Source organism: Syzygium oleosum, unplaced genomic scaffold (assembly GCF_021117445.2).
Source record: "Syzygium oleosum isolate NSW1041296 unplaced genomic scaffold, Sole_v2.1 Sole_v2.30, whole genome shotgun sequence".
NCBI lineage: Eukaryota > Viridiplantae > Streptophyta > Magnoliopsida > Myrtales > Myrtaceae > Syzygium > Syzygium oleosum.
The window spans coordinates 2,530,535-2,543,345 of record NW_026607514.1 but is presented as its reverse complement, the minus strand read 5'-3'; the positions used below and the strand labels follow the sequence as shown (position 1 = coordinate 2,543,345).

At 42.3% G+C, this 12,811-nt stretch overlaps 1 protein-coding gene across 1 annotated transcript; it reads right to left on the bottom strand.

Annotated features, from left to right (window-relative positions):
• Positions 1-311: 311 nt before the first annotated feature.
• LOC115677537 (transcription factor UNE12-like) lies at positions 312-5,846 on the bottom strand. The gene is made up of 7 exons (XM_056304069.1): positions 5,547-5,846; positions 5,337-5,505; positions 3,300-3,419; positions 2,619-2,684; positions 1,856-1,921; positions 1,091-1,168; positions 312-995 (listed from the first exon to the last, which is right to left on the bottom strand). Exons 1-7 carry the CDS (start codon positions 5,759-5,761, stop codon positions 765-767), a joined length of 945 nt encoding a protein of 314 aa, XP_056160044.1. The 5' UTR covers positions 5,762-5,846; the 3' UTR covers positions 312-764.
• Positions 5,847-12,811: the final 6,965 nt, after the last annotated feature.

The window sequence follows — 12,811 nt, the reverse complement described above, 5'->3', positions numbered from 1 at the left end:
GAACCGTCCGTTAATAGAAAACTCTCCACAACTCCCAACCACCCCATTTTTGTCCTCTTTCGTCAAAGATTTCACCTCCCAATAATAATGACCCAGCAGAAAGCGTTCCCTTAGGAAAAGGCAAGTCAATTTTACTGTTTTTTGAAACGATCCCACCCACGCGCCCCCTCATCAAGCTACCGAAAAGCATGGCAGTAACACTATCGAAATCCATTTGGACTACGAACACTTGGGGAAAGGACCAACCTCTTTCTATCCATCTTTCTCTTCTTCTTCTTCTTCTTTTTATACCCAAGCAATCCATTCCCCTCTCCAAAACACACTACGCATTACATTATACAAATGGTACTTTACACAACCAATCCCTTTTACAAGGTCCCACGACCCACTACCAAGAAAAACAAGAGCCCCCACCCACTATAAAGTCGCTCACATCATTCTCCACTAAACATCACCAATTGGGGGTAGAGAGAGAATGAGAGAGAGCATATCAAGTGAGGGTTTGAATCTCTCTCCTTAAGGGCCTGCTAGTATTTTATTAGGCATTGACATCGAACCCCGTCCCGGCGAAAAGCTTAAAAGAGAGGGCGGAAAAGCAAGGGCTGTGGCATCTGACTTTGATTGCAATTCGAGGAGGGCCATCAATTAGATTTTTGAAGGTGTCGGAATGGGACAAACTAGAGCGGGGGGGACCAAGGAGCATTTTAGTTTTCGAGTCTTTGGTGGGACCAGGAAAAAGGGGAGGCGCCCGTGTTGTTGGCGGTCTAGGATGGTGGATTGCTTTCGGACTTGACGAGGGAGGAGGTGTCGGGGGGTTGCGTCTGGTAGATCGCGGTGGCTAGAGAGATTGGCATGATGCAGAGGGCCTTGGATTGAAGGAACTGCATCGCGGTGCCGACGTTCTCCTCCATGAGCTTAGCGACCTGCCGCTCCGTGCCGTCGTTTGACCATTTTTCCCAGGCCGGTTGGTTTCTTCCGCCTTCACCGCCTTCTTCCTGAATTACAAACGAAAATGAGTAGAATGCCTCGAAAGCTCATCATGAGATAAAGAGACGATCATGACGATTGTTGTTATTTTCTAATTTGTCACCTCGACTGATGATAGTGGGATGTCGGTCACAAGTGGTGCCACTGCACTAGCTCCGCCCAATCTACTCATGCTCAAAACCTGAACAGGTAATTTAATAACAAATACTCAGACTCTTGACTAATTTTGCATTGTCCTTCCGCCATTGACAACTCATAAATAATCCATCAAGTGGCTTGCTTACATGACACCGCAAAAGTTATTAATGCAAGTCCATATAAAGAGAAGTGTCAAGCACCATATCTTTGAAATACCCGTTTGGAAATAGCTTGTGCAACTCAAAAAAAGAATTCGCTTTAAAAAAGGAACATGCTTAATTGATTCCAATTCCTCATACCAGCATGAAGCAAAGATAAAGTTCATTCCCAAGAACTTCTTATACGATGCCTGAACTATCACTCAAAACTCAAAAGACAGGGGATTCCTCCAAATTATACATTTGAAGTAAGTTAACTTAGAAGCTGTTAAGTCAGTAGTTCAAGAGGGACTACAGTTGGTTAAAGGTGGTTAATCTAAAAGAATCGCATCAATCTTTAACAAAGTAAAAGTCAACCACCGAGCACAAAAAGCATTGTCACATGAGAAAACACAATTTAAGCGCTTGATTAGCCAAAAATTGAAAGTGATTCTCAGAGAGACATCACTATTAATCAAATACCATGTGTTTAAAGTTTCAACATGCGAAGCTCAATGGCCAAAAAGAGAAAATACCCTTGAATCTCATCATGAGGAACAGGAACTATTGAATAAAGATCATGCCTAGTTTACCTTAACTTGGAGCCTCAGGAACTTCACATAGTCCACAATTTCATCAAGCATGGCAGCTCTATCTGTCTGCATGGTCAGAGCAATTGATTAATAATTACTGTTTATGTATGAGCTCCATGCTGAAAAAGCTGCAATAATCAGTGACAAATGTGTAGTGAAATTAGTGAGATTATTTATTGCTGAACAGCATAAAGAACTTTCCTGTCTTGGATAATGCAAAGAGTGGCCAAAAGATAAAGCAAGATATATAGCTAATTTTGAATTACCCAAATTCAAGAAGTATATGACACTAGCTGAAGCTTGGCGAAACAAGAAGATAAGATAATGCCTCATAAATGATAACCCCTTCCATAATGTCCCAATCTCTTTAGCTATTACACTCAATTAAAAGCAAAAAACATTTTTGAGCTATTCATAAATATAGAATAAATGAGAATTACTATTGGGTTTGATCCACTTGATATTTACAACTCAAAGAACAAAATCCACTAACTCTTATCTCTTTAACCCTTTTTCAAGCCAACAATAGATTTTTTTATTTCTTAAGTAAGCCTTACAATGATTTGGCATCATAACCTCAATTTAAGGACTCCCTTTATTATGTTTCTGTCTGTCTTCATAACAGGACAACACCCTATCTTTTCTCCAAGAACAGAGACCAAACAAAAGCAATAAACAGACCGAGAGGTGGAAAAGAGTACTGAAGAACGAGCATGGATCACAAAATTTAGATCCTTACTGATCTAAGAACACAGATACCAACCTTGTTAACACTTGGAACCAGATCTTGCAATTGTCTAATCCTTTCTGCTATTCTCTCTCTCCGCAACTGCAGAAGAACCAACACAATAAAGTGGGTGTGCAAAATTTTAAGCAGAATGCATAGACACATCTCTTTCCAAGATTGCTTATAAATGCAATGTTCAATAACTTAAAGGCAAACATTTATGGAACTGTCCTGTCGTTCCTGTCAACCTCACAGATTGAGAATTAGAATCCCATTAGCTCTATAAAAGCAAAAGTGCACAAGTCCTTATGGACCTTATATCCATATTCGACAAGTATCATGACAAACTGTGGTTAGATGAACTCAACTTGAGAGAGAAGGGTTCTCTTTGTAAAAATACCCCATAGGACGGAACTATTCTGAATAAAAATACCCAGCAGCTAAATCCTTTTGAAGAGACCCAGAAAAGGTAATCACTTAATGGAATAAATGATTCGATTTTGCTGGAAGACATAGTGATAAGTAGCCGCTCCTTATGAGCAGGCCAAATATATATCTTGCATGTAACCTCCCCGGCTCTCTATATGTATGAGAAAAAAGTCTTTGCCAAAAGTTAAGCTCAAGCTATATTAGAGTTTAATTAGGTCATAATGCATTTTTCAGTCACTTCGCACTCAGACGGCTCAATCTCATATTGCGAGCACATATAGTACTTACTCGTTCTGCAATGCTGTGGGGATCTGTAGCTTGTCCTCGTCTAGCCCTTACTCTTGGGCGCATCGCTGGTGGATGTGGCGCTGCAGGAACAGTGTTGGGCACTGGTTGTCCATGAAATACCTGACAAAGAAGGAACTTGTCAGGAAATTGCGACAACATGCTGCATGAGAAAGAAGTACCTTGTACTGGCACTTCATGCCCTTGACAGTGCACCCGAGAGAGAGAGAGAGAGAGAGAGAGAGAGAGAGAGAGAGAGATCAGAACCCAAAAGAAAAAATAAAAAACCAAAGAAAGAAAAGACAAGAAATCTTGGGGAAGCAAGCCAATAGATCTATACTACAGTGGAGGACTGTCAAATCACTGACAATATTTGCTTAGAAGGTTTAACAGTGAGGAAACATTTCCTTCAGATCATATATTGAGTTTAGAAACACAACATAGACAGCAGAATTAGATAAAACACATGCTTACATTGCACAATGCTCCAACCAAAACAAATTGCATAATGCAAACCATTTCCAACATAGTCCATTCCTCTACAATTTACCACATGATAAGAAAATGCAGAATGCAACACGATCTGTTAAATGGAGATGATTCTCTCTGAAAGCCTTCAACTATTAAATGCTTTCAACCAACTCACTTTACTTGTAACACTTATCAAGGTATACAGTCATTTTTCCATCTTGAAATTTCACTCCTCCTAATGACTCGACATTTTTACTCACATATATATGAGCTAAGGAGAAAATCACCGAAAAACACCACAGAAAGAAACATCTTTTAAGACACCAGATTTGTCACGCTCTGCATTCTGCTCAATCAGTATGATCTTAGTCTTAGCCTGCCAAGGTCTATCATTTCACAATGTTCTTACCTTATTTCTCGCAGCTTCTACTTGTAATTGGAGGAGCCCTGTCTCTTTTGCTAGACAATTCCTTCTCAATCAGATTGGACTTCAATACAAACAATCAAAAGATCCAGGACACTTCATACTATTAAGTTTTTAAGAAGAGTTAACGGTTTGGCTAACTTTTCTACTCCAACCGGTAAGAATTTACCATGTCCACCCATCCGCCCAGATCTCTGTCTACTAGCAGCTGCTCTCTGCCTCACAGTCTGATGAGCAGTCGTCATGCATGTAGGAAGAAAAAAGCACACTCGAACTGCGAAATCATTAATTAAGAGCTTGTGGAGAGAAGAAAGAGTTGAAAGCTCTATCTACACCTAGGTGTTGAGTTATAAAAGCTCTGCGTAAGTGTAACTTTTATAACCATCCTCCCCACAGAAACTCGGTACATAACAGGAAGCCATGAGAACCACAAAGCTTTAAATGCAAAATTTGCCGCTGAATTGAATTAAGCAGGAGATCAAACATGGCGATTAGTCAGCTAATGATTAACAGCAATAAAACTTTATTGACACAAATCTCGATCCTTAAAAGAAGCCATTGGCAAAACATCTAGGTAGTTGGGGAACAAGGAGTGCAGCTGTTTGGACAAAGTAGAACGCAGACACGAAAGAATAATTAGTTCTCCAGCTTCAAACCCCATCAGAAAAATGGGACACGATTACTACGAAATTACGCGGCAACGAATATGCACGGCTATTTAGCCGGACTAGAGATGATCAGACTCGTCTACGTTTATATGAACTCTCTTGAACTCCCCATATTCAAAGAAGTAGATAAAATCTGATTTCTGCGAAGAAATGATCAAGAAACAAGCATGCATCCACTAAAAAAAAGTGCCGAGATGACCTTCGTCCATAAAGCAACGTATTTTACAACAGCTAAATCACCAGCTTGGCCAAATAAGAACACTACTCAACCAGCAGAGGCTTCGTAACCAATTCCTTTCCACATAGCTACGATTTCGCATACTAATTTGCACACAAAAAAACAAACAGGCGAAGAAAAACAAAGAGAGCAGCGAGAAATATCACTCTTTTGCACCTCTTCCACCTCTACTCTGCCGAACAGAGCTCAACGAGGAGGAGACAATTCGACCGGAGAGTCTAATTCGATAACCGACTTACGTTCTTGACAGCCGAAGCTCTGCCATCGACGACCTCCTCGTGGAACCGCTTGCCGCTCCCGGACGCCTCCTCCGGCTTCAGGAACCCTCCCTTCCCCTGCTCCAGGCTCAGCCCCAGCGGGAACACCGCCCCGTGGTACCCCCCGCCGCCGCCGCCCGCCGCCCCGCCGCCACCCCCGCCCCCGCCCCCGCCCCCGCGCCGCCGCCGCCGAGGGCGGACATGTGGCCGTGGCCGTGGCCGTGGCCGGAGCCGTCGCCGGAGCCGAGCTGGAGCATCATCGGGGCGGCGGCCGCGGATATGCCGCCGCCGCCGCCGCCGCCGTCGCCCGGGGCCAGGCCGGCCTCCGCCGCGGCGGCGAAGCTGGGGAGGCCGAGGAGGTGCTCGAGGAACTCGTCGGCGGGGGCTTCATTCGGGTTGTTCGCCATGAGCGGGCGGGAGGAGCATCTACGCGCGGGGAGAGAGAGATGGAGCGAGGGTTTGCGCGGAGGCTTTCGAAGGGGGAATTCGCTTCGCCTCGCTCCGCTTCGCTGAACGCAGAGAGTTAAGAGGAAGAAGAAGGGAGGAGGAAGGAGGAGGAGAGACGCTGGAATGAAAGCGGCTTTATGCTCCGTTAAAAAGAGGTTCCGCTTACGCAAGAGGGCCTGCTTTTCGGTTTTATTACGGATGTTGCCCCTCCCCGGTGGGGCCGGCTCCTGCTCGCTTTATTCCCGAGAGCGGGTCGGGCCGCCCTGGGTTATCGGGTCGGGCCGTCTGAACTTGGGCTTCTGCGGCCCAAAAGCATTGGCCGCATGCATCGGTGGAAATTGTTCGGTTCGATTTTAGGAGGAAAAAATATTGGAGGCTCCAAGTGTGTCATTATGGTGAAGTGATTCCAGAATTGAAATGAAATTACTCCGAGAAATCACGAGTCTCGTTTGAAGAAACCAAGTTGCCACACTTTCGAGTTCAATTGGGGGGGCATAACTATATGCGCAAATGGAGTTACGGGCCCGTTGTGGACACCTGATTTTTAATCTCTGGTTTTCGAATTTCGATCAACATTTGATTGGCTCTGACTCGAGGACGAACCTTATCAAGAGAGCGAGCACGAGATTCAGATGGGTGGCATTCGTCTACATCCTTTTGATGATGCCCAATTTGCCCCAATCTGACATTGGATCATAGAATATCGCGTTTTTTGATATGGATCGTCCGATCGTGAGACTTCAACAAAGTTTGCGGTTATTTTTTAGGGTTAATACCACCAAAAATCCTAAACCGGTACACCTGTGATAAATTTACTCTTCTTTAATTTCAATTAAATTTTATCGTCGAAATGTTAAGTTAGATGACACGTAGCAGTTGATGGGCGTAACAGTTTGGGGTTTTACTCATATCTTTGTCACAGGTTTACCAATTTGTGATTTTTCGTGGTATTAATATAATTTAATGGAATGTAAATTTATTACAAGTGTACCGGTTTGGGATAAATTTGTCAAAGGTGTACTAGTTTAGAGTTTTTGGTGGTTAAAAAATTAATTTGGGGTAAACTTATCACATATCTATCAATTTGAAATTTTTTGTGATATTAATTTTTTTTTTAATTCGAAGTCAACTTCGTAAAATTAAACCTACGAGATTTTTAGCAGCTAGAATCAGGTCAATTGGGTTTGATAAGAAGGAATCGTGAGTCAAAGTTCGAGTACAACTTTTCTTTGAAAACTACCAAAAAAGACGAATGAGAAGACCATAAACCGGGCCTTTTTCAGGCAAGTTTTGGAACTCGACCGGGATTTTTAAGAGAGAGACCTAGCTCAAAACGAACTAAGGACCTGATTGGCCATGTCAATTAGTAACCCTCGGGGCCTCGTTTTGGCCTGGTTTGAGGTTCGAGGCGCGAAACTGCCCACTTGCCCATCCGAACTGGATCAGTATATATATACATATTTAAAAAAAGTGAGAGCATTCATCCTAAAATTACAGTATCATTTCGTGTCTAATGATAACAAGAGATGAAGCCAAATGTCCAAATGGGAGCATTTATTCTAAAATCATAGTATCATTTCGTGTTTGATAAGCAAAACCCTCATACAAATTTCTTTATTATTCTTCCATTTTCCATTGTAAAGAAGTACTCACGTAGAAACTACGTTCACCGTGATAATAATTGAATAATACAATTTTGTAGGGATTGGGGATTAGTTCCATGGACCCACCCATGAGAATCGGATCGGATGGGTGGTCTAGTTCTCGGTTGGATGAAACCAATAGGCGGTTCTCGGCTCCAATTTTTCTAAACCGGTCCTTAGTGAGTGGTTCTCTATACTCACATCTAGCTCTAAGCAAGGTTCCCCCAATTAGGCTTGGAGTGAGTGGCCACAAATTCTTATACAAAATTAGGTCATTATAATGCCCTTGTTCTGCCGAATTGGAGATAGAAAACCATGAAAAAATAGCCGTTTCTCCACAAGATTAAAGATAGAAATCCGCACGTTCTAAAGAATTCGTTATGCTAATTTGAATTGTCGCAATAAAAACCCTTATGAAATAATAGCCTACCCAAGAATTTATTTTGAGGGAATCGTCGAAAGACTAATCGAACTCGAGCCGGACGGGCTCGTAGTCGAATTGCTACCAAATTAGACCCGAGGCACCACGCACCCTCATATTTTCAATAAAATTAATTTCAAATATCTTAAATATTTTCATAGAAAACTTTTTAGACTTTCCAAACCTCATATATTACGACGTGTAAAGTGATGCAAACCTTTAGTTTGATTACTTCTTGATTTAAATAAGATCGCATTCATGTTTTAGGAAATCAAATGATGAATTCTCTTTCGAAGGACTTAATCAAAAAATCGCTATAACGAAAGGGCGCCATGGGGACCCCTTCTCCGTGCATAGCAAAATTGTAGCACCATAGGTTTTGATTTTTTGCACATAGTCCAGTCATCTTGTACGATGCACCATGACAGTTCATTGTCCCTAGAACTATTTTTGATTCTATGGTACAATCGATCAAGGTGGCGGCTCCATAATTTTCAAAATTCGAAACTCAAATTTTTTTTTTATTGCGACGAAACTGGAATTAGGGAAGATTCGGAGGACCTTGAGGCACTACATCCTTAGGCTCCATTTATTTCGCGAAAAATGAGTGATTTGAAAAATATTTTCCTAAAAATGTTAGCTGGTGCCACTTACATTAGGCTTGGTTTAGGATGAGGAATTGAACTTGGAAAGTTGTTGTCTCTAGTTTCAGAAAGAATAGTAGTTGGTTTAGGGAAGGAAGAAGGTAACAAAGTTGGGCATAAATGAATATATATCTTGCCAAAAGTAATTAAAATCATGTGTAGAAACTGTGACTCTAAACAAACTCCACAAGGTCTGTTGAGTTGGTGAGGGATTTTTGGTCTTGGAATTGAGATCAACTGTTTAAAATTCCAGCAATTACGTGCAAATTACTTTAAGTCTAGGCCACCTATATAAGCCAAATAGTCGGGCTTAAGTAGTTCTTGAGACTTGTAGGAGGGTTCATGAGCATTCAAGTAGTCGGTCGGGCCTTTACGTTGGTCCCCTTAATTGTAAAAAAAAACACTTAAAAAAAAAAGATTACGAGGTTCGGTAAGTCGAGGATAAAAGGTGAGCATCAATTCTGATTTAACCTAAGCACCGGACAAAACCAGCTTAGTCAATTTGATTCAAAGCCGAATCCAAGAACCTAGAAACGATAGTTCGTTTCCTCGTTCCAAAGCCGAAATTGCCGGTTTTTATCCTGGTTCAATAGGTTTCGAAGCTTCATACTAATGAAAAATATTTTGTGCTTACAAAAATTTTGAACCAAGGCTACCTTTCTTGTTCAAAAGTTGCAATTTTGTGTTGTACAATGAGATTTTAATTTGTTACCAAAAAAGAGAAAAATTGAATAACCAGTTACATCCCAAAAAAATTGTATCCAAAACATGACAACCGCCTCCAGCTAAGCCCGTGACAGTGCTTGGCCAAATTGAATAATGCATAATCCAAAGACAGAGGCATAGAGCATCTACTTTTCCAAAATTGAATAACCTCAAGTGGGATTAATAAGCCGTACACATCTCCAAATGAAAATCAACCAAAAATCTTTACTCTTAATTGTCAATGGAAGTCAGAAACGTAAATAAACGAAACATCTAAGGCAGTATTAATCAATGGGTAGAATGATTATTTGACAAGCTAAAAATTCAAGACAAATTTGGAGTAGAAAGTTTACCAAATGTCTTGTTAAATCGAGCCCGAGGTGAGCTGGTCTGAGTCCTCGCTACTCATGTTACGGGCCAACACTTGAGATCGTGACCGTGTGGTACGTAGGCTCCAAATAACTCATTACCCTTTTCTTGCATCTCTTAAGCTCAACCTTCTCTCGTCACTCGCTTACTTGCTCATTTGCCCCACCCAGATCGTAGAAAGAGAAGTATTTGGGAGAGAATGTCTTGTATTACTCTTGCATTAGATGATACAAACTAGGGAGAACGAACTACTATATATACATCAGCTCCTCAAATTACAATCATAGATCTCCTTACGATTTGATAGTGGAGATCCAAATATTTTTGAGTTTACTAAATACCCCTACTTAATACACGAATACTACCTATAATTTCTGTAATGCCCCTAAGAAATTCTAGATATACAAGAAAACCCTCAACTCCTAGAAACTTCAAGACACCTCGGATCATCTTGGCCACCTCCTAGGCTCATTTGTACCTTGAAACTTCCGTCCCGCGACATTCTTCCCCGCCCAATTAAGCGACGCCCTTAGTGCTGAAAAGTCTTCCTCTCGCCTGAACAGATCCTTCGGATCATCGGCTCTGTAGGAGATTGGCGGTTCTTCCATCTCCCATGCTGTTTCAGTCTCTCCCTTCTTGACTTCACAGTTGCACGCCTCGCACCGCAACTCGCTCCAAAAGCAATTCCTTCCTTGGCTTGTTTATCTCCATGTTGCTCGACAAGTCCCCCACTTCCAGAAATAGAACATGGATCGGCACCCAATCATAAGTTGGCTTTGATGGCACCGGCTCCACCTTTGGCCCCTCCAAATGCCGTGGCCTTATCCTCGGCTTGGCCACGGGCTTCTCGTTTCACAGCCTCCCCTCCACGAGTTGCATCGTGACGATGGTCTTGGTTGCCGTCAACCCACCGATCGTTGGCACTACACATTGGCATTTCCCATCGGGCCATCGGCGATGACAAGAGACCGGGTCCTCATCTCGATCATGGCATCAACCTTGTTGAAGAATTCCATTCCCAAAACAAGACTGGAAATCATGATGTGGAGATACCTCTAGGGTTAATTATCCTTCCAATCAGCAATGCTTATCTCTATTTCCGAGCAATGCCAATAGCTAATAGCAACTTGAACCAATGTGTCATGTCGTCAGCTCCACTTGAAGTTCACCATTCATAAACAAGTCCGACGCGCTTGTGTCAATTGTTGCGCCTCGAATTATGCAAACGGGGGATCGCCGGCCTGTAGTACCCCTAATTCGTAGAACCTTCCTAAATCCTAGGTTTGAGCTGGCCACTAAATTAAGGATGTAAGGAGAGAGGAGTCATCGCCATCCGACTTATATAAGGTCGATTAGACACCTAGAATGCCCAAGCAGTTGTAGAGAAGATAAACTACCTACGCGACATGTGCAAGGTGACTAGAGTCCCACGTCATTTCGCCCCCACAAAGTTCTCGTTGAGCCTTAAATCGCATTTGTCGTGCATTTTCCTTAGGGGAGGAGAGGCTCGTGATTTACTGGCCCCATTGGCATGTTCAGTACCGCCGAAGTCCATGCTGACGGATTACAAAAGACAATAAGTATATATAACTTGACTACGAGAAATATAGAAATTGTTGTTTGCGGGCATGATTAGTTATTGCAAGAATCGACTCTAGTCAATTGTGCCCAACGTAAATATGAGGACAATGGCGATACCTTATCATCCGAATCGCCATGTGGGATACCGCAACTAGGGGTGTCAATTTTACCCGGCCCGGCCCAGCCCGACCCCGAACCGACCTGATGAGGAGGTGGATAGAGATATGAAGGGAGCTCAACTAATTAATTGGGAGACGAAGGAATGGAAACTGGAAAGCATTGAGCACAATCTGTTGGAGGTGGAAAGGGAGCCAATTTCTAAAGTCCCTATTCATTCGAGCCAAGAGAGGGACAAAGTCATATGGCCATGGAATATGTGTGGGTTCGTTCACTGTAAAATCTGCTTGTCAGGTGGCTTTGAAGAAGCTGGAACGAAAAGTTGATGCGGCTAAAGATTAGGAAGCATGGACACTCTCCGGGAGCCTCCGTGTCGGTGTCGGACACGTGTTGGACGTGTTGGAGACCGACACTCGTCCGACAATTAAACCTACGAGATTTTTAGCAACTAGAATCAGGTCAATTGGGTTTGAAACGAGGGAATCGTGAGTCAAAGTTCGAGTACAACTTTTCTTTGAAAACTACCAAAAAAGACGAATTAGGAATAAGACGAATGAGAAGACCATAAACCAGGCCTTTTTCAGGCAAGTTTTGGAACTCGACCGGGATCTCTAGAGAGAGAACTAGCTCGAAACGAACTAAGGACCGGATTGACCATGTCAATTAGTAACCCTCGGGGCCTCGTTTTGGTCTGGTTCGAGGTTCGAGGTGCGAAACTGCCCACTTGTCCATCCGAACTGGATCGATATATATATATATATATATAAAGTGGGAGCATTCATTCTAAAATTACAGTATCATTTCGTCTCTAATGATAAGCAAGAGATGAAGTCAAATGTCCAAATGGGAGCATTTATTCTAAAATCATAGTATCATTTCGTGTTTGATAAGCAAAACCCTCATACAAATTTCTTTATTATTCTTCCATTTTCCATTGCAAAGAAGTACTCACGTAGAAACTATGTTCACCGTGATAATAATTGAATAATGCAATTTTGTAGGGATTAGAGACTGGTTCCATGGACTCACCCATGAGAATCGGACGGCAGTCTGGTTTTCGGATGGATGAAACCAATAGGCAGTTTCCGGTTTCAATTTTTCGGAACCGGTTTTTAGTGAGCGGCTCTCGATTCTATTCCAGAGTATGAACTGCTCACCTGGACCATGCTTACATCTAGCTCTAAGCAAGATTCCCCCAATTCGGCTCGGAGTGAGTGGCCACAAATTCTTATACATGTCATTATAATGCCTTCGTTCTGCCGAATTGGAGATAGAAAACCATGAAAAAATAGCCGTTTCACCACAAGATTAAAGATAGAAATCCACGCATTTTAAACAATTCGTTATGCTAATTTGAATTGTCGCAATAAAAACCCTTATGAAATAATAGCCTACCCAGGAATTTATTTTGAGGGAATCGTCGAAAGACTAATCGAACTCGAGCCGGACGGGCTCGTAGTCGAATTGCTGCCAAATTAGACCCGAGGCACCACGCACCCTCATATTTTCAATGAAATTAATTTCAAATAT

Coding starts and splice junctions, on each gene's coding strand:
- LOC115677537 (XM_056304069.1), bottom strand. CDS start 5,761: ATGGCGAACAACCCGAATGAAGCCCCCGCCGACGAGTTCCTCGAGCAC. Junction 2,685..3,299: donor CCCACAGCATTGCAGAACGA/GTAAGTACTATA, acceptor GTTCTTCTGCAG/TTGCGGAGAGAGAGAATAGC. Junction 1,169..1,855: donor TCCTGAGGCTCCAAGTTAAG/GTAAACTAGGCA, acceptor TTACCTGTTCAG/GTTTTGAGCATGAGTAGATT.